Source organism: Procambarus clarkii, chromosome 19 (assembly GCF_040958095.1).
Source record: "Procambarus clarkii isolate CNS0578487 chromosome 19, FALCON_Pclarkii_2.0, whole genome shotgun sequence".
Lineage (NCBI taxonomy): Eukaryota > Metazoa > Arthropoda > Malacostraca > Decapoda > Cambaridae > Procambarus > Procambarus clarkii.
In genome coordinates this window covers 32,955,304-32,977,179 of record NC_091168.1, presented here as the reverse complement: position 1 = coordinate 32,977,179, position 21,876 = coordinate 32,955,304, and the positions used below count along the sequence as shown (strand labels likewise).

General features: G+C 39.7%; 2 protein-coding genes across 9 annotated transcripts in view; both read right to left on the bottom strand.

Moving 5' to 3' along the window:
- The window catches only part of LOC123757456 (cell division cycle 7-related protein kinase), a 43,939-nt gene extending 42,650 nt beyond the window's left edge, over window positions 1-1,289 (bottom strand). Inside the window, exon 1 of one of the 3 annotated variants that reach the window (XM_045741089.2) lies at window positions 1,269-1,289. The gene's annotated coding sequence lies outside the window, so the exon portion shown is untranslated. Of the gene's footprint in view, window positions 1-1,011; window positions 1,035-1,129 lie in introns of those variants that run through there. The other 2 variants (XM_045741088.2, XM_045741090.2) reach the window with 2 other exon arrangements.
- A 3,785-nt stretch (window positions 1,290-5,074) lies between these two features.
- On the bottom strand, window positions 5,075-20,620 carry Sce (E3 ubiquitin-protein ligase Sce). Of its 6 annotated transcripts, none has more exons than XM_045741084.2 (4): window positions 20,543-20,620; window positions 15,132-15,435; window positions 12,560-13,226; window positions 5,075-7,615 (listed from the first exon to the last, which is right to left on the bottom strand). In XM_045741084.2, the coding sequence occupies exons 2-4, from the start codon at window positions 15,336-15,338 to the stop codon at window positions 7,389-7,391; spliced, it is 1,101 nt and encodes a 366-aa protein (XP_045597040.1). In that variant the 5' UTR covers window positions 15,339-15,435; window positions 20,543-20,620; the 3' UTR covers window positions 5,075-7,388. The 6 variants fall into 6 exon arrangements, with proteins under 6 accessions (XP_045597040.1, XP_045597039.1, XP_045597038.1 ...); XM_045741083.2 differs by having other exon boundaries at window positions 20,480-20,608; XM_045741082.2 differs by having other exon boundaries at window positions 20,444-20,582.
- Window positions 20,621-21,876: the final 1,256 nt, after the last annotated feature.

Genomic DNA, 21,876 nt, shown 5'->3' with positions numbered 1-21,876 from the left:
TATGCACAGGCTTCCTGTCCCAAAAAAACAATTATTATGTTTTAGGACAGGGAATAACTAATGAACAGGGTATTTTCCACTCCACACCAAGTGTGCCATCACCGTGGACACAACACATTCACTAAAACTACAAAAATATATTACCAAATAGTTAAGCAAATAATTAAATCTATGCATGCAAATCAGGGAAGGTTAATTTAGAGTACATAAGTTTCCAAATTATAAATCCTCCTCAATAATCCAAGGGTTATGGATATGCGGAATACAGGCCTTCATAGTGAATCGAGATAGGCCACTCAAAAACAGAAAAATATTTATGATTACCCAAGCACTTGTATAAAGCTAATTACAACCCCATGTAGGTCTATGGGGTAAAGCACCATTTTGATACGGTAGAAAATTAGTGTTAAGAATAAGAATAATTAGAATAATTTTTATTTATGTATGTACCTTTGCCTAAATAAAAATTATTCTAATTATTCTTATTCTTAACACTAATTTTCTACCGTATCAAAATGGTGCTTTACCCCATAGACCTACATCTAACATACATCATACATTATTTGGTCAATGGTTTATAATTCTGAAAAAAAAATTGTGCCTTTTCCCAATGTGGCCTTTTCTTAATATTGGTGTTAAAGGCGACCACCTAAGATTGATGGCTACCAACTCTTAAAACTGTGTATGTCGTTAGGTTAGGCTGAGCTAGGTTATGCCACACTATAGTAATTAATTAATAATTCATTGTGTTGTGGGACAGACAGACAGACCGCCAGTATGTATGTATATGTGTATATATATACAGTATAATGTTAGACTTATGTCAAGCCGACGACCTTCTGTCCAAATCGAAGCCACTAGAGAAATGGTGGCTTTCAGGTAAATTCAGGTAAAAATCTTATGTATAAAAATGACGTATATCCAACCATGCTCGGTCCTAACCAGCTGGGCGAGACCCCTATAGGTAATGTTGCTTCCACAATTATAGTAACAAAGGCACTCCCAACATACCTGACAACTATTGATATTTATGGCCATTTTCCTGACTAATGCGTCATCAGAGTGACAGATACGACCTTAAAAGCTTCCCTCCTCCCCTTACCAACACTCACTAGCAATGTTACCTCACCTCTACACGCCGGCTTCTATCTCTCCCTCACATATTCCCCCCTGAGATGCACCAACACCTTCCTGTGAGGAGGGACCCCCGAGAGTACCAGGGGTACTAGAGTACCGAGAGCAAGAGTACCTCACCACTCGGGAAGTACCTCAAGTGTTCTCTTGTTTTCTCTTCGCGCCAAACATGTACGAACACTAATAACAAACACTATTTTCTCTCTGATAAGGGATGTTCTAATTAAGAATATTTATTTATGCTTGAATGGATAAGTAGTGTGTTTTCCAAGTATAAGAATATTATAAGCAATGTATATATATTCCTTAAATCTCCCGAGTACTGCAGCTGGAGTTGTCGAGGCAATTTAGTGTATTTCGGACACAACTCAGCGTTTGTTTACGTCAGAGATCATAATAATAATAATAATAATACCTAAGCATTCAGTTACCATCTTTATCAATTTATTTAGCAACAACTTATACACTTAATAAAATGAGTTTTTTGTTCTTATTTAAGCTAAAATGAGTAATTGAAGGGTACCCTTCGGTCAGTTGTGGGGCGTATTCGTTACAATGACCAACCGACCAAAGTACTACACAAAACCTTTAAATTGCTCAACAATTTGACAATTTGGAAGATGTTGATCCAGAGAATGTCTTCAAAAGGTCATAAAAAACACAAACAAGAAGCAATGGTTTTAAGCTCAACAAGCCACAATGTAGAACTGAGAACAGATTTTTATATTTTCACCCACAGGGTTATTAACCCATGGAACCGCCTACCCGTTGAAGCCGTAAATGCCAAACTATTGAACTTTAAAATCCAGCTTGAAAAAAATCATCAAGACAAATAGGGGGGGTGGACCATTGACAAGTTACTGACTTCCTGTCCTCGTTGAGGCCACTAGTGTGTTAGTGACTCGGGTAAATTCAGGTAAATAATTAACTGTGTCGGGGGACAGGAAGCCAGCGTATATTCATACACGTTAGGCTTATATTGAGGTCCTCCCCCCCCCCAAAGGGTCAAATTACTGACCCCGCCCAAGATGCAACTTCACAACAAGCTGACTAACTCTTGAGTATCTGCAAACTGCTAGGTGAACAGGTGCATTAGGTGAAAGGAAATGTACCCAACTATTTCCGTCTTTTCGAATCTGGAATTCTCGATTGCGCGTCGACAACGAACCCGACTGTACTACGGTGACCCTCATATATATTTGCCTGAATTTACCTGAATCTACAAATATTTGGTTAATATTTCTCTCTTCTGCCCCCTATCGCTTTCCCTCCCCGACTCTGTATGTCTGTCTATTTGTCAGTCTTTCTCTCTCTTTCTTTTACTTTCTATCAATTCTCTATCCGCCCCCTCTTCCTCTCCAGCCTTTATTCCTCTGCCACTTCCTACCCTCACTCTCTCAGAACATATAATCTCAACACAACAAAATCACATTATGTTTAACTCTTGTTATTTTAATAAGACATGTTGTAATTAGGCATCTGTGGGATTTACAGTAGAAGTTAATCCTGAAAAGATGGAAATAGTGCCAACCCCCAACCTATTAAAATGCTCTACCACCCATGTGTCATCCCCCAAAAAGATGGGTGAGGCTAGCCCAGAGCATCTGGTCTCAAACCTTAAACAGCCATTTTCTTATATATAAGATAGATATATTGGGCCTTTGGCTATGGCACTTCAGTTTCAGGCACATACTTTTCGTTGGTCTATAAAAAACTAGGAAAATTATTTTTGTATTTTTGCCTATATCTGTAGTAAGAACATGTGACATGGTCTTTCCAGCATCATTCCCATTGCCAGAGGCAGGAACCCTGTACGAAGGCTTATTCAGGTCTTCTAGGTCAACTAGTGACCTTCCCCAGGATACAACCCACAACAGTTGCCTATCTCTTTGGTACCTATATTAACAGTAGGGGAACAGGCACATCAGGTGAAACACAGAATTGCCACTCTACTGGATCTGTGAAGATGACACGATCTTCTTGGAGACTGCAGAAATATTTCTCCTACAGAAGGTAGAAAAAGCCCTCGTGGCTGAATGTTCTGACTTGCAAATAAACAGTAAATAACACACTAGTAAGTGCACACATGAATGAACAATTAGAAGGAAATATATTGGCAGAGGACACGAATGAACAGCTAGAAGAAGCATACATGTATTGGTATAGACGATATGAATGAACAACAAGAACAAAGTGGAGTAGTAGAGGTATACAAATGAATAACTAGAAGAAGGTATACTAGTAGAGGACATGATTGAACAACTAAAAGAAAGTACTGTATATTGGTAGAAGACATTAATGAACAACTAAAAAGTATATCGACAGAAGACATGAATGAATAACTAGAGTTAATACATGAATGAACAACTAAACACAAAATAGGTAACCCATTTCAGTCCTGACCAGAGATTTAACCCCAGTAACCTTGTATCTATCCTTGTAACCCGAGGAGGATGTACAGCGGCCCCTCCATTTACGAATTTAATCCGTTCCCAGAGACTGGTCGTAACTCAAAAATTTATAATTTGAAATGAACTATCCCATAAGAAATAATGTAAATTTAATTCATTTGTTCCACTCCCAAAAATATTAACTTCAAAATATATTTCATACATAATACACACATATTTTGTACTATAGTATGTACAAGTTATAGCTTACCATTATTGATGACGTATGATGACATTCTTGTTGGCGTATGGAAGATGGTGGAGGAGGGGGGAGGGGAGGAGAGGTGTTACTGTTTGGAAGGGGGAGCCCCCTTCCAAATAAGTCTCCTTCCATTATAACATCAGTGTGAAGACTTCTCTGGGATACTCTTTCTCCTACACTTTGCCTGCATACCACTAAGACCTGACTTGTTTTTCTCATTAAGAACCTTTCCACAGATTTGTTTTTCCCTATGTTTTAACATTTGTCTGTAGTGAGGCATCACAGTATCATTGAAAAGATTAAGGCAACGGCCTACTGCAGCTTGATTTGGACGAGTTGTTTCAACAAAACTTTGCATTTCTTCCCATACTGCACACCACTTCATAATTCTTGAGGAACCCCATGGTGTGGTATATAATAATTTTATATTTAGAAAACAATAAAGCTGAAAAACAATGAAATTCTTTACAAAGAATTCAAGCACAATCGTCACTAAGCGGGTGGTCTGGTAAACTGAAGCGGAGTCGCCTGTGCCACCAGGAACCATGCACTCCGTCAACCCATATGGGTACCAAAAAGGTTGCAAGAAGTCGAATTTTCAGACGAAATTGGGGTCGTAACACGAAAAATACATAAGTAGGGGCATTCGTAAGTCATGGTTCCACTGTATATCATATCATCAATATCATTTATTAATACAGTACTATAAAATATACATTAGTTTTAATTAAGTTTTAAATGCACTATATGGTACTGTACTTCTTTTAACTTTCAAATATGCAAATTATCAAGAGATACATCATTCATTAATTTGATGTACTGTATTTTGTCAAATACAGTACTAATTGTATTTATATACCATTCAGGATGCCCATATGAGAGGAGGAAGTCATAGAACAAGTGATGTCAAAGATCTCAGATTCACCAAGGATTTTATCGATACTGTATACTGTATGACTCGGGGAACAGCAAAAGAGCTTAAAATACATCAAGGAGAACCACCTAATTTACTGCATGCCTAATTATTATATAGCTAACCTTGAGATAACGCCATAATTATTTATTTTTCCCAGTTAAACATGCATGTTTACATCCTTCAATCAAAATTTATTTCTTCTTGATTTCAAATTTATCCACGAATTTTCACTTGCTGCATTAATATATTCTAAGCTTTCATAGCACTGTACTGTGATTTATTCTTCCACTACACTAATCCTCAATGATCTAAAGAGTAAAGATATCACAACAGACTTCTTAACACAGTTAAGGAGGGAATTCAGAGATAGCAAACAATCACGGAAGTTTATTAATCTTTCTTTTGAATGATAACAAAAGAAAGCACAGCTTGTGCTAGTTACTCTGCACGCTAACCAAAAACCATAACACCAACCTCTTCCATACAATAATGATATTGTAATGCGTAACATTGTCGATTACAACTGAACTTGTGAATTACAGAGGAAACCAAGATGGGTACAAAAGTCAACACATCCATTAACTCTAATGACCTTGCCTAGTGGGCTAAACATGCTCCATTAACATTTAATCAATGTTGCATCAACGTTTTCAATGTAGGTCTATTGACTTGATGCTATTTGCTGAGGAGTATAATCAGACGATGCCTTCAATGGCAGTAATATAGTATTTTCAGATTTTAGTGGAGGAACTAGAAACTAAGTCATGATTTGTAGTAAAACATTTAAATTGTGAATACAGTACTGAACTATAACACGATTTTTGTAGTAATTTACTCAACATTAATGTTTCGTCTTTAAGTGTAAATAATTTCTCCTACAGCATCTTCTCAATGTGGATCTTATGGCAACAAAAGGTAGCTGTATGACTATGTTGCCACATATGTGACAAACTCTGGAAACTACAAAAGGCAAAATTAACAATCCAATTAAAATTTGTTTGTTTTTTATTAAGATGTATGCAAAGGAGGGAAGGGAAGGGAGCTATCAGAGTAAAGTGCCAAGCCATTACAACTATATAGCACTGGGAAGGCATCAGGATAAGGATTTGGGATGGGATGAAGGAAAGGAATGCCCAGCCTCTTGCGCGGTCGTGAATTGAACACCGACCTGCAAGAAGCGAGACCGTCACTCTACCGTCCAGCCCAAGAGTATGCAAAGGAGCAAAAGTTAAACAACGATGGTTTGGTTTTCTCTTGTCAGGAACTAGAAGCCTGTTAGTCCTATCGAGGTTCCTCTACATCACCGACTGATCTTCCCTAAGATGCAACCCACAACAGTTACCCAACTCCCAGTTACCCATTTACTGTTAAATGAACCCAGTCATCAATTGTAAGAAAATGTGCCCAAATGTCTCTCTGTAAAACAGGAATTGAACCTGGGGACCATTTTACTGTGGACTGACACTGCACTACAGTCTAGCGGATGAGAAGCCATGTTCCACCATACAGATTCCACAGGATGAAAAAAAAGTGTGCTTCAAGCTGGAGTGAAGCCATGTGGTATCCGATGAATCTGATACTATATGGTTTCACTCCAGCTGAACAAAAACACACTGGTGTTATCTGCTACAGCTTAACAAATGCCATAACAAATTCATTATACTGCCAGCTGTTATATAATTACCATTCAGATCATAACTTGAACCAAGACTTGAACTTGAACCTTATGACCGTCTTTGGCGTGCAGTTTCACTAAGCCGTAACTTGTACTGAATATGTAAAATTGTCCATATGTATGTGTTTGTGTATATATATATATATATATATATATATATATATATATATATATATATATATATATATATATATATATATATATATATATATATATATATATATATATATAATGTATATATATATATATATATGTCGTACCTAATAGCCAGAACTCACTTCTCAGCCTACTATGCAAGGCCCGATTTGCCTATTAAGCCCAGTTTTACTGAATTAATATATTTTCTCAAATTTTTTTCTTATGAAATGATAAAGCTACCCATTTCATTATGTATGAGGTCAAATTTTTTTTATTGGAGTTAAAATTAACGTATATATATGACCGAACCTAACCAGCCCTACCTAACCTAACCTAACCTATCTTTATAGGTTAGGTTAGGTTAGGTAGCCGAAAACGTTAGGTTAGGTTAGGTTTGGTAGGTTAGGTAGTCGAAAAAACATTAATTCATGAAAACTAGGCTTATTAGGCAAATCGGGCATTGCATAGTAGGCTGAGAAGTGAGTTCTGGCTACTAGGTACGACATATATATATACACACACACACACATATATGCTGTATCCATGTACTGTATATGTATATAACCAACATGTGTGTTTTACACAGGCATGTACTGTATACACTTTTCATCATTCCAAGTTGTACGAAGGAGTGTTAATCCTAAAATAAAAGGTAAAAATTTGCTATGTACATTATTTTTGATCAAGGATTTGTCAGAATCTAAAGTTTATAATGTCAATACCTAACAGCAGCCCAAAAACAACAATTAGATATATTTGGCAGACTTTAGATTTTTAACTCTCCGAGCACACTTTTGATCTCCGGAACATTCGTGCCACAAGTCTTGCAAGAAATATCTTGGATATATTTTTTTTCTGAAGTCCTTTTCATCTCTAATTTTTCTTCCATGAGTAAAACATTTCCATAGGTTTGTTTACTCTCCAGTATTTCTCATTTATTTGCTCTAACGTAAGCGAGCCAACGACAACGATGTACTGATCTGGTGTTGGTGCAATGTATATACAGAAGTTATTGAGGGATGAAGGAAGTTCCGTCTCTAGTTCTCCTGTTCGGTTTGCCAAAGTGAGTCTCATGGCAAGATACTTGGATAAGTGATCAACTGAAAATAAACAAATTAATTTTAATATACGATAGTAATCCTAATAAACAGATCATCACAAGTCCAGCTTTAAATGTAATGAAATGCCTCTTTCTGATGGGTGCTTTTGGGGCAACCCACACTACTTACCTGAGAAAAAAAAAGGATGCAGTAGAAAAGTTAGCTTCTTAAATACAAGAGCATAAACAAGGTATAGGAAATAAAATGAAACCAGGATTATTTAAATTGTAGAAGGAAGCTTACATAAGTACATAGCTGTGAGGAGTTCGAATTCAGATAAGAACAGTATAGTCTAAGGAAAGAAATACAGTACAAGGACTAAATATAACCATCCTTAGTATGGGAGTGACAACAGCATCACCTTTGTGAAGATGGGAGTATCAAGCATGATTAAAATGTTGCTCTAAAAGTGCTCAATAACTGAGGACTTCAAACAGTTTGAGACAATTCTACATGAATTGAATACCCAAAAAAGAATAAATCATTAGACAAAATATATACAAGAAATAACTAAACTAACAACTTCAAAGGGAAACTTCTGCGGTTTGCCTGCCATTAATAAGCTACAAGAATATGTACTGGTAATAAGATGTAAAAATGGCGATGAACTTTTTAGCAGACTGGTCTGCTTATCAAAACTGGGATATAACTGATATTTTTTAACAAAATAAAAACTGTGAAAGGGACAGCCTTGGCATATATCAACATGTGACATGTGAAAGGACTATCTTGGCATAAATCAACATGTGAAAGGTACTGTCTAGGCATAAACCAACATGTGAAAGGTACTGTCTTAGCATAAATCAACTTGTGAAAGGGCCTGTCTTGGTATAAATCAACATGAGAAAGGGACTGTCGTGGAATAAATCAACATATGACAGGGACTGTCTTGGTATAAATGTATGAAACAAAAATTGGGAGCAGAAACAAAAGTGGTAGGCACAAAAATAAGAAAGGAAAATGCAAAAAAAATAGCAATGATTGTAATGAAATGCAATTTTCTGGGTGAGATCTAGAGGCTTCCCAGAGCTACACCGGGCTACTGTGTATATATTAGACCATGGTAACAGTCAATCGATGGAGTTCTTAGCCTAGTGGAGACCATGAGCCAGAACCTGGACCCCCCTTAGAGAGGCAAGAGGAGCAATGGCCTACAGACACCCCCATGTAGTTGGAAGCAGTCTATGTCTGCCATCTACCAGGTCAGGTACCCAGAAAGGTAGGAATACCAAAACAAACTACAGCTGGTTAAAATTTGCAAACCAAAAGCCAAACAAGCAGGTAGAACTCCCCAGAAAACCTCCGGAAGGATAGGGCCGAGGAACCCAAGGGAGCCTGTAACCAAACCCGAGGAGGAGCCAACCCCAAATCATACTCATACAGGGAAAAGGGTTAAGAAAACCCCTCCCCCTGCAACTACAAGCCCCACAAAGAGGGCACCACCACCCAAGTGGGGTCAAAGGAGGCCCCAAGGCCCCCAGATCGACTCCTCCCCAGCCCCGGGATCTCCCAAGCCGGGAACTGGGGCAGAGCAGTCGTCCATACCCTCTACCCCTGAAGAAAAGGCTGAGTCCATGGAAAAGGCTGATAAAAAAGACGGCCTGCTGGTGGGACCCAGAAGCCTCGGTAGAAGGAACCGGCTCGAATGCCTCCATCCCCAACCCGAACAGGGCAATCCCTGAAGCTGCCCGAGTCTCATTACCAACTAAATCCTGCTCCGACTCCGAAAACCTCAGGCGGTTGGGAGCCAGAAGCGGGGTGGGGATGGGGGGGGGATACAGGGTGAACAACAGGGAAAGGACCAGGGAGCATGGACTGAACCAAAGTCAGAGTGACTAATGCCCCCAGGTCCGGGTCCCTATAACCAAAGGGGCAGCCACGGGGCATCCGAGTGAGAAACCAACCTAGCACGTTGCAGCAACCTAAAGCTAGCATGCAACGTGGATGCTGCATGTAATGTCATCAGAATAGTACTGGAGAACAAACAGAGAACACGACTCTCAAGACTCCGGGTGAAAGGTGTCGTTGATCCAACAGGCAGCATAACAGAGGCAAAAGAGGTGACTGTCACCCTGAGACAAGGGCACACAGCAACTTTCGAACCTGCATGAAGCAGGCTGGAACTCGGAAGACGCAGCCATAGGTCCACCGAGAACCGACAGAGTTTTTCAGGGCCTGTAGGCTGACTGCTACAGGAAGTCCGGGCCAGGGCACCTAACAGCTGGGTGGACAGCGCTTCAGATTCGTAGTGCTGAGGTTCCAGGTTCGATCCCCGGTGGAGGTGGAGACAAATGGGCAAAAATGTTTCTTTCACCCTGATGTACCTATTACCTAGCAGTAAATAGGTACAGTACCTGGGAGTTAGACAGCTGCTATGGGCTGCTTCCTGGGGAATGTGTAACAAAAAGGAGGCCTGGTCAAGGACCGGGCCACAGGGGCGCTAAGCCACGAAATCATCTCAAGATAACCTCAAGATAAGGTGTTGTTAACCGGTTAAGACCCAAAGCTAACAAAGGGAGATCAAAACACTGAAACCCCTGTGACGTGTACAATCATGGGGGCCTAGCAGAGGGGCCACCAAAATAAAATAAGTAGAACTATAACCACACTAGGCAGACCCCCACCAGGCAAAAAGAACAAAAACTAAAGAAAAACCCTGCAAAAGTACAATGTCCCCAGAGGAAACAGAAACTGGCCGCCGCATAGGTAGGCAGGCAGCACAACACCTTGACACCCCAACCAGCATGATACCACTCCCTACCCAAAGCCAAACAAGGGCCACAAAACCCCCGCTGGCCTCAAGGGCGGGGTAAATGCCAAGCAGCAAAAACCCCTATGGAAATGGTTTCCCGAAGGCACCAGGAAAGGGAACCCCTAACTCGCAAGGATAGTATTAACAGGGCGCCTAGGAAAGGATGCCCCTAAGTGATTGCAACCCTGGCACTGATGAGGACACCTGGCCACCACACAACAACAACAACATTGCAGAGGTCGTCACGAAGGCAAAACACTGCATAGGAAACCGACGCCAGAGAAGACGTCCGCCCGGACCACATTAGCGAACGAACTAAAGTGCTAGAAAGCCGGCGCGGGGAGGGTTGCACAGATGAGCGGCACAGCAGTGGAGTGTAAGACGTTTGCTTGTTTCCTTGGGATTGGAGGGAGTTCTGCCTCACTTTTCATTTTTTTTGCACTTTTCTTACCATGTGGGGTTTGTTTGTTATGCCTACCTTACTGGATGCCTAACCTGGTCGATGGTAGATAAGGAAAAACCCCCAAATACAGGGGGAATTTTCAAGGCCCATTGCTCCCTGAAACCTCTCTGAGGGGGCAAGGTTCCGGCTCGTGGTCCCCAGTAGGCTGAACTCCATAGATTAATGCCCCGGTCTAATATATCACACATTTGCCTGATAGCTCCAAGTAGCCATAGGGACTCCCCTCAGAAAAAAAAAGATAATTTTAAAAATTAAAAATGCAATGTTAACAATAAACAATTATAACAAACCAATAAACTATATATACAGTGGTACCGTCGTTTACGATTTTAATCAATTTCAAAAGATGTGTCGTACACCAAAAAATCATAAACTAAAACAAATTTTCCCACAAGAAATAATGTAAATTTAATTAATCCGTTCCACACACCCAAAAAATAATAACTTAAAAATACTTTTTATACAGAAAACTACTCAGATTTTTTCCTATACAGTACAGTACAGGTACCTTACCTTTATTGAGGACTCTTGTTGGGGAATGGAAGTCGGTGAAGAGGGAGGAGAGGTGTTAGTGTTTGGAAGGGAAGTCCCCTTCCATTATAACATCAGGCTCTGATGTCTGATGTTCCCTGATGATGCCTGGGGTACTCTCTCTTGTAGGTTTTGCAGGCATACCACTAGAACCTAGTTGTCTCTCACTGCTTGTTTGTCTCACTAAGAACCTCTCTATAGACACTTGTTTTTCCCTATGTCATAACACTTGTCTGTAGTGAGACTTGTTTATCTCTTGTTTATCCTCTATCATCCTCAACAATTTTCTTAGGTTGAACTTTACCATTGACTTTCTTGGGACCCATGGCATGATATATAATAAGAACTTTATGTTCAGAAACCATAAAAAGCTGAAAAACATTGAAATTCTTTACACACAGTTCGAGCAGGGTCGTCACTAGGCGGGAGACACTGGTAAACACCGAGTGTGCCTCGCCCACAACATGCCCAACGGAATCATGCGCTCGCTCGACCCGTACAAGTATCAACAGACGAATTATGTTCCAAAGCAAACGTCGTACACCAATTCAAATTTTACAATTAATTTGACGTCGTATACCAAAAATATCATAATCTTGCGCAGTCGTAAACCAAGGTACCAATGTATAACGTAAAACTTAACAGCAAATCTATACATTTTTAGAGGTACTGTAAGAGCTCAGTAATTTGAATTCCTGTAACCTGGATCTCCTAGTAACCTGAATTAATTCACATTTGAGTTTTTTTACCTTTTAAGACGAATAGGAATTTGGATTACTGAGAATTCTACCTTCCCCCCCTTCCCCCTCAACACCCAAAAAAAATCTTAAATTTAAGTTCGAGTTTATTTCCTTCCAATTCGAATAAAATTTAGGTTGGCAAGACTTTTGCAAAATTAAAACCTGAATAAGTTTAATATTTTCCATATTTGAACATTCCGGGTAAAAAAAATCAGCTAACTCAAATGAAGGGTGGGCCCCATATAATTTGGATTATCAAGAACGGACAGTAATGTAGGACTTGACTAATTTATCCATGCATAATGAAATCTCAAAAACATGATGAATCTATGAGAAAATATTAAGGCTGTGCAATAGTCTAGTCAGTAGTGAAGTATTTAGGAAGTCATCCTGGACATGGGTTCAGTCCCATTGTATGGCCTCAATATTTTCTCATACTGTAATTGATTCATACTTACTAGTTGCATTTGCGGTTGTTTTAATGTAGCGTATGGAAGAATCCTTTAGTTCTCTAATAAGCTCATTGTCCTCGTTCATCTCAAGAGGATGTGGTCTGAACACTAGTTCAATCTCACCAGATTCACTAGGGCCTTCTGCCTCTTCACCTGGGTTGCCATCATTACTGGACCCTGCTCCCGATTCATTTTCAGATGTTCTTCGTGGTTTCTTCATCCTTGGCCCTATTGTTGAAGACGCTGCATTTGTTGGAGTGGTGGTATTTGTAGTGGCTGCAGCACTTGTGGGAGTCGTGGCATTGGCACTACTAGTATTAGTAGTAGTCGGAGTACTCGGGGGCTCACTGGGGGTAGGCGTAGAGGGTGCTGATGGAGTGGGCGTAGGAGTAGTGCCTTCATCTTGCATGGCTTTACGATTTTTCTGCCGACTCTGGATCTGAAGTTTGATGCCCTCTTCAATTGACGTAATCAGAGAAGCATGATTATGATTTTTATTGAGCTTGGCAAACACTCGTTCTTGATGCTGCTCATATTCATCACGACTAGGGTAAATCTTGGAAATCAGTGTGTCAAAATTTGGATCAGGTCGTAATGACCTCTTGGATACTAGTTTTTTTCGGCAAGTTGGACACTCTTTGTTACCAGATCTTAATGCTGTGATGATACATTCCTGAAAATCCAATTAATACAATTAAAGTCATTTCTTTAACAATTAAATAACATTAAATACAGTTGAAAAAAAACTTTCTGAGCAAACCACTCGTTCACACCCTCAAACACTGACTAGCTAGTCCCAGTCCATCCATCTTTTGGACTCTTCAGTACAGTTAAGGTTTCACTTCTTGCAGGTTGGTATTCAATTCCCGATGAACCAAGTGGTTGGCTACCATTCAATTTAGATTTACATTTAGATTTTTTATTCAGGTAAAGGTACATACATTGAAGATGAGTAACAAACATAATGTTGGATTTAAAGATAGAGCTAGTACATACAATACCTAAAGCCACTAATATGCATAGCATTTCGGGCAAGGTGAGGGGGGGAAAAAAACAGACAAACTTAATAGTAATTGAGCTTAGAGTATAAATTGTGGTAAAAAAAATCCTTCTCTATTTTATCCCAGCTCCTTATCCTCGTATCCCTTTGCAGTACATAACCACTTTTCAGCCTGAGCAGTACAATTGAAGTTCCAGACACATCAACAACCTCTTAAAGCCACACCTGCTAAACCATGAATGAGGAAATGGTATTGTTGAAAACTCTCAAATTATCCCAGAATGGTCATGTGAAGGCTCATTCAGATACACTCAAAATACCCTCTCCAAGCCGAAGAAACCATCTGCCATACAAAACCAAGCTGGCTACCTGGCAATTACCCCAGCCCACCATCACTGGATAAGTCTTGTAAAAAAAGGGAAGCTTGCTCAGTAAGAAGCTTTTCACCAACACTCAAAGCCTTATTTTGTATTTTAAACTATTTAATCACTCCCTTGGGCAAAGCATCAGTGGAGTGCAGGTTGAGATCCGAGCTCTATGCGAGAAAAAAGAAAAACACAGCAAAGCACCACCCCCAGTGTCCAACTCCAACCCAAGGTCAACCAGTAAATGCTTGAGAGAACTGCAAGATAGTGTAAACATGCCCACACACAAGCCTCCACTGAAGAGCACAGGCTCACTATGCAAGACATCAAAGTTGTATGATGAAACTAAACACTTGATACAGTACTTGGTCACTTGCTGAATACACAACCTGATAGCGACAGATCCTAGAATGAATGTAAGGCGGAGTCCCCAGATGCCTCTGTCGGCAGTGTGATTAATGGCTTTTGTAGATAGGTTGGGGGAAATTGTCAGGCAACAAACTAGCAGTTTAGCAAAAGCAATGCTTAGTTTTTCATTTGAAGTCTAGTACAGTAGTGTTATAAGGAGGTATTTTGATGTAGTTGAATGAAACTCTTGATGATCATTCTGGGCATGAAAAGGTCCACTGGTGTATCAGAGATGTCATACTGATCGTACTTAACTTTGGCTACATCCTGGGAAGTGCTGAACTTGGTCTATGGAAGTGACAGAGTTGTTTAAGCTGAGAAAAACTGTAGGACTGACGAGAATAAGTCAAAATAACATGACTGAAAATAAAATAAGGTGGCAACATTTTGGTTCATATTGGCAACTCTGAAACAATACAAATTGTAGAAGATTTTGAGTAGCCAAAATAACATTACATTGAATTCCCAGAATGATCTCAAATACACAAAGAAAAAGTGATCCAGAGCTGTATCATACCTTCCCCAGGCTCTTGAATTATTACCAAAAGACCCTTTCTAGAAATATCTCACTCATGATATAAAGCATGGAGAAAATTCACGTTATTAAACAATTACGACAAAAAAAATCGTGATCAACCAAGCTACCAGAATTGATGAAAGCACTTCTTCATGGTTCTAGTGTGTGGTCTGGTCAACACTTCATGGGTTGTATAATTTATTTCACCTCACCCTTGAAATAATACATGGAGAACACTCACTCGTGATAGTAAACAATTATGAGCAACAAAAAACACAATCAACCAACCTGACAGAATCGATGAAGGCACTCCTTTGTGGTCATAGTATTTTTTAGCATGTCGAGGCATATTGGGCACATGAGTTCAGAGTGAAGGGATCGTGGGGAAACAGCAATTTCCGTATTGTCTGTAATAGCTTCTTGTGGTGTTCTGTGGAGTTCATACAAGGAGAGTTCCCAGGACTTATTGACAGCATTTTGCTCTGTGGTTGTCATGACTGGCTTATATTGAAATCCTTGCCAAAAGGTAGTACTACAATCTAGTATATTGCCATAACTTAATGTCTTGAAATTACAGCAAGCATCCAAATTCCTGAAATGCAATAAGTCTATTAGCAGTAGTGTTAGACAAAATTTAAACCACAAAAATTAAGGAAACTTAACTTTTTTTGCTGTAATGTAATTGGAATTTTGTAAACTTAAGTCATTATAAATGTTCAACCATTTTATGAATTAATGTTTAAAATTCAATTAATTTTTCTTAATTAATCACAGGAGACACGACTCCTGTGCTCTACTCCCATGTTTCATTGATTGTCGCTTGTTTCTCTTTATTTAAAAACATGTGTGGGTTGAATAACTTGATAATCTTACAATTCACATAATGCATAACAATGTTTCAATTGATGATTAGTTTACCTGGTACAATTCATTACAGCCATATAACTATACAGTAATATACATGGGTGTTGGGCTGTGGGTGATGACATAGGGCCTAATTGACACCATATGGGTGACAGTATAGATTGAAACAGAGGAGCAATACACCAGTGCGCCACCGAACAGATGACAGCAGGTTCCTAGTACACATAATGCACGATAATGGTTCAATTGACAATTAGTTTAACTGGTATACCTCAATACAACCATATCAAGTTGTGAAAACCATATCAGCATCATTGATATACAGTACACACAGTACGTAATTATGATGGAATTTATACAATGACGATGACCACATTCACCTAGTAACATTTATGACGTTAACCACATTCATATAGTAATGTAATCATGAAACAATAACACGACTTCTTTCATGGGTCAAGGTAAACTATTACATCTACATGGATCTATTTTATCCTCATTTGCATCATACATGGAGAACCCAGATAATAATTCTTTAAATCATCATATGACGATAACCACATTACACCGTATATCAACATATAACTGCTGTCTAAGGATTAAAACATAAACTTTAGCTTTCCTTGTTGCAGTTGCCTTCTTGTTTGATACTATAGATCTTTAAATGTGTAGGTCTTGAATATTTACGTAACCTAATGTCCAGTTATCCTGATTTATGTCCGGATATGGAGACGTTTTTCCAGACAATTTTCCAGACCTGAGTTAGACCATGCCAGTCTGCATTATCTCGTCTAATCTCTGGTTATCCAGATTTCTGTCTTCATATAACGAAGTTTTATCAGAAAATTATATGGATGCGATTTTTGGCTGAATAACCCAAATATTTGGTTCGGCAGGCCTTGGATATTACAAAGTAGTATAATGTAGTAGTAGTATCATGAGTAGTACTGTATATATACAGTAGTATAATTAGTAGTAGCTCATACAGTAATTTCAATGTGTTATATTACAAAAGAGTACCGAGAAGACGGGACACCTTGAGCATAGCTCTCACCCTGTAAATACATACTCTTACATAATTACACATACTCACATACCATTCTGCCCCATGACACATAGGAGGGGAAGTTTGACAGTTATATATTTGTATCACCCAAGTCTTGCTCATAAATTAATGGGTGGGGATAGAAAGATTAATACAGTATCCACTCAATTTAACGGCCTCTTTTATACCGATCTGCCAGTAATAATGACCGGTATATGGACCCTTATATACCGGTTTGGTGGTCGATATTACCGAAGGTCGGTATTGAGTTTGTTTCTTCATCGGCGGCCCCTCACATGGTAACAGGCCACCGACCTCCAAGGCATTGAGGGAGGGATGGGAGGCAGTGATTGATGGAGGGATGCATTGAGGGGGAGAGGCAGGGTGAGGGGTGGTGTTGAGGGAGACAGGGTGAGGGGTGGTGTTGAGGGAGGCAGGGTGAAGGGTGGTGTTGAAGGAGGCAGGGTGAGGGGTGGAGTTGAGGGAGACAGGGTGAGGGGTGGTGTTGAGGGAGGCAGGGTGAGGGGTGGTGTTGAGGGAGGCAGGGTGAGGGGTGGTGTTGAAGGAGGCAGGGTGAGGGGTGGTGTTGAGGGAGGCAGGGTGAGGGGTGGTGTTGAGGGAGGCAGGGTGAGGGGTGATGTTGAGGGAGGCAGGGTGAGGGGTGGTGTTGAAGGAGGCAGGGTGAGGGGTGGTGTTGAGGGAGGCAGGGTGAGGGGTGGTGTTGAGGGAGGCAGGGTGAGGGGTGATGTTGAGGGAGGTAGGAAGAGGGGTGGTGTTGAGGGAGGCATATCCACTCAATTGTATATTACTTCTCATTAACTACAAAAAAGTCTATATGACATGGGCAGATAATCCATGGATAATGACACTATTATTTTGTGGCAGGCCTACATTTTTAAGGTGATCCTTTACCCTGGGAACAAAATTCTTTGTAAACCACCCCAGGAATATATTTCTAGTCATCTACACAATTTGGGGAACTTTTTCCCTCTATTTCTCTCCTCTTCCTTCCAGCCTCCCACCATCACCCTTCTAGTCCCTTACTCAGTTATTTTTTACCCTTTTCAGTGGCTGGATTATAAAATTACCCCATTCATGGAAGTACACAGATGGTTGCTAGTATAAGGTTTGGAGAAGAATCAGCACACAATGCCCCAGTACTGTGATTGTGGGAAAAGATAATTCAGTGCATATGTGCATGCAAACACACTCACGCAGATTTTTTTAGACTGGCTTCTACGTCCTCACTCACAACTGAGGGATCTGGGTTGAATCCCTGGGCAAGACACAAACAGTTAGGCAAGTTTCCTTAGGCTTTCTGTCACTGAGAATTTTTTTATTATTAATTTATTTTATTTTATTTATATATCGTATACAAGAGTTCTTGCAGTCTTGTGAAACCACTAGCATGCATAGTATTTCGGGCAGGTCCTTATTCTAAATTTTCCCTAGAATACATCTTGCCAAATCTTTTAACAACCAGATACAGTGGCACCTCGACTAACGAGTTTAATCTGTTCCAGCACCGCTCGTTAATCGAGGGAAAGCTCGTCAGTCGAGACATTTTCTGCGAGTGGCTTGCTAGTTACTCGAAATGCTCGTAAATGGAGCCACTCGTCACTCGAGGTTCTACTGTATCTATTTATTGCTGGGTGAACAGAGGGGTACAGTTAAGGTTTGGCTCCTAGTCAATCTTTCCCAGCCAGGATACAAAACCAGGCCAAAGTGCTCATGAAGCATAGGGCGAGTGAGTTACCACTCAGTCATGGAAACTGAAAACAATGAGATTTAAGTGTCTAATGTTCCAGCTCAGCTGATCACTTGGTGCTGGTTCCCATTCAGCTCAGATGTTAGCATTTTATAAAGACATGGGATGCCAATTATACAGGGTATTCAAAGAGGAATTAACATTTATTTTTGTACAATCTATATTAAAATAATGATTGGAACATACTTTTCAAAGTACTGAATATGAAATACTTTCACAAGATTGGCTGTGGTCGCTATACCTCAACCCTTAGACAGCGGTTATCGTGTTATGTCGATTCACGAGGTACTAGTAATGCATTTATCATATAAAGATTTGATCACTTATTGTCTGGATTTTACTTGTACTGTACGATGCAAATAAGGATATAATAGCTCTCTGAGGATTTACCTTGTTTAAGGTAAAAATGGAGTTTATCTTGACCCATGAAATAAATTCTACCATCATTTCACAGTTGCATTGCTATGCGAATGCGGTCATCATCACTGTATAAAATTCTATCATAATTACATGATATGTATTCCAATGTTCATATAGTTTTCACAACTTTGTATGGCTATAATAAGGAATACTAGGTAAACTAATCACTAACTGAACCATTATCATGTGCTATGTGTACTAGGAGCCTGTGGCCATCTGTGGGTGGCATTGGTGACTTTATGCATTTGTTTCCATCTATATTCTCGCCCATATGATGCTCAATTAGTATTAAGTTCTAGATATTAATGTTTTTCTTGCCCGAAACGCATTGCGTAATAGTGGCTTTAGGCATTGTATGTACTAGCTCTATCTATATATCAATCCATTAATGTAACATCACTTGTATGTATATACCTTACCTGAATAAACATAACATAACATAATTAGACCATATGTCATGGCCCAGAGCCTAGCACCATTGCATATTGTGTTTATATACTTTTCACTATACTGTATGGTTGTAATGAAGAATACTGAGTAAACCATCACCAATTGAAACATTGTCATGTGTTAAGTGAATTACGTGATTTATCGAGTTATTCAACACACACACTTGCAAATAAAGAGAAACAAGTGATAAACAAGCAATTTACCCCAATGTCCCCGTCCATGTACTAGTCATATTGACTTGGCACTCTCCCCTGATAATTACCTTACCTACATTATTTATTTTTCTAGCTTCCATTGACGATGGTGCCATACATACAGGTACAGACATGTAGCAACTTAGCCATACACAAGAATGGCCAAGTTACAGCTCTCCTTCTGTAACTACACTTAGGTAATTACAGGTATCCTTTCTTTTCCAAATGTTTATATTGAGATGCTCTAGAAATCGTGTGTTTTTGGCATCAGATATAACAAGATTTAGGTTAGGATAGGATAGGTATTCCTATTATTGGGGACAGGAAGCCTGTTAGGCTTGACAAGATCATACTATGACAATTACCGACACTTCCCAGGAAGCAACCCACAACAGCTGCCTAATTCCCAGGTACCTATTTACTAGTAGGTGAACAGACATATCAGGTGTAAGAGAACATTGCCAAAATGTTTCATCCTGCCACAGTAATCAAACCTGTGACCTTATTGTGCTGACCGCTGTGCTATAGGATAGATTACATTAGGATAGGTTACACTAGGTTGGGTTATGTAAGGTTAGGGTAAGTTAAGCTAAGCTATGTTTTGTTAGGTTACGTTGGGTAAGATTACATTAGGTTAGGTTACGTTAAGTTTGGTTGCAATAGGATAGGTGATATTGGGTTACGTTAGGTAAGATAAAATATTTACATTATGGCAGGATTAAAAGTAATGGGCCAGTTTAAAGAGTAGCAATAATGTAGAAAGACTACCCTTAGGCTCATCTTTAAACCTCATCCTTGTGTCAGGGACACGCCGCAAGGACCAAGTGTTCCACTGTTCTTGTCCCCTAAATAAACTCACAGTCACAACAGATCGCAGTGGATGAGCTTAATTCACCTTGTGTTACCTCCGCTACTCTGTCCCCAGCTGTGCTACAGAGTTAATTTAGGAAAACCTGACCTCCTGCGAGCGACGCGGGGACTGTTTACGTATAGCAATCACTGCCTCATAGACGCCATGACCGCCGTCATTCGGATCTCATCCTCTATAGTTTCCAATTAAAACTAATTCGATTCTTTATTTTTCAGTTTTACGATGTACTATTTTTTATTATTAATAATTAATTCATTGATCATATTACTGAATATTATGATTTTTGGCGCCCACAAGATAGGTATGGGATGCATAATAAATGAACTAAACTAAACTGGTGCCAATGTTTGAAAAGTTAAAATGATGTGCCTTGCATACATCTTTAGGGGATTATGCTGCACTTCTGCTTGCTATGATGCCTGAATAAAAGCTTGGAGGGTTTGACATCAAATCAAATCAAATCAAATGTTTATTCAGGTAAAAATACATACATAGAAGATTAATTACAAAATTGCAGAAGGAATCCTTGAGGATGATCTTTGGGTGCCCTCGTACCCCATAGGGTAGGGTAGGCTACATAAATACTTAATATGAGAAAGGAACGTAATATTCCGAGCGTCATTAATCGTTTTACTGAAATTAACTGTCAAATTGGTATAAAAATGCTTACATTAGCTCATCCTAACCCTTGCACAGAAGACATGCAGAATTTCTTTATTGAAGGTCTTAGTAATCAAGCATGGAGACCTCATGCTGACTTGCAAATACTTTTTAATATTTTTTTTTTTTTGAGATATATACAAGAGTTGTTACATTCATGTACAGCCACTAGTACGCGTAGCGTTTCGGGCAGGTCCCTGGAATACGATCCCCTGCCGCGAAGAATCGTTTTTTTCCACCAAGTACACATTTTACTGTTGCGTTAAACAGAGGCTACAGTTAAGGAATTGCGCCCAGTAAATCCTCCCCGGCCAGGATACGAACCCATGACATAGCGCTCGCGGAACGCCAGGCGAGTGTCTTACCACTACACCACGGAGACTATAATATGCAAGACCACCCTGCAAGTGGGGCATAACAACCCACGCCACAACTACCAAATTAATAACATTACACTACAGCAGATTGACGAAGAAAAGCACTTGGGAATCAGAATACACCACTCAATGAAAGTTACACAGCAGGTAGGGGCAGCTAGCAGTCAGAAAAGCTAATCAAAAAGTTGGAATAATCAAGCGTACCTTCGACTTCAAGGAAAAGAAGGTAGTACAGTAATTCAATTGTATAAATCTCTGGTGCTCCCCCATTTGGATTACTGTACCCAGGCATGGAGAGCTCGTCCTCAGAAGGACATAGCTGCTCTGGAGAAGGTGCAACACCGGGCAACAAAAGTCCTCCCAGAGCTAAGTCAGCTCTCATAT

Bases quoted from the DNA above. Each gene is read 5' to 3' on its own strand.
- Sce (XM_069327258.1), bottom strand. From the start codon at position 20,364: ATGAGCCTAAGGGTAGTCTTTCTACATTATTGCTACTCTTTAAACTGG. The intron at 13,227-15,131 runs GTTGGTTGATTG...TTGGATTTTCAG, and splicing joins GCCTTCATCGATTCTGTCAG to GAATGTATCATCACAGCATT. The intron at 7,616-12,559 runs GTAAGTATGAAT...GTTTATTTTCAG, and splicing joins AACAACCGCAAATGCAACTA to TTGATCACTTATCCAAGTAT.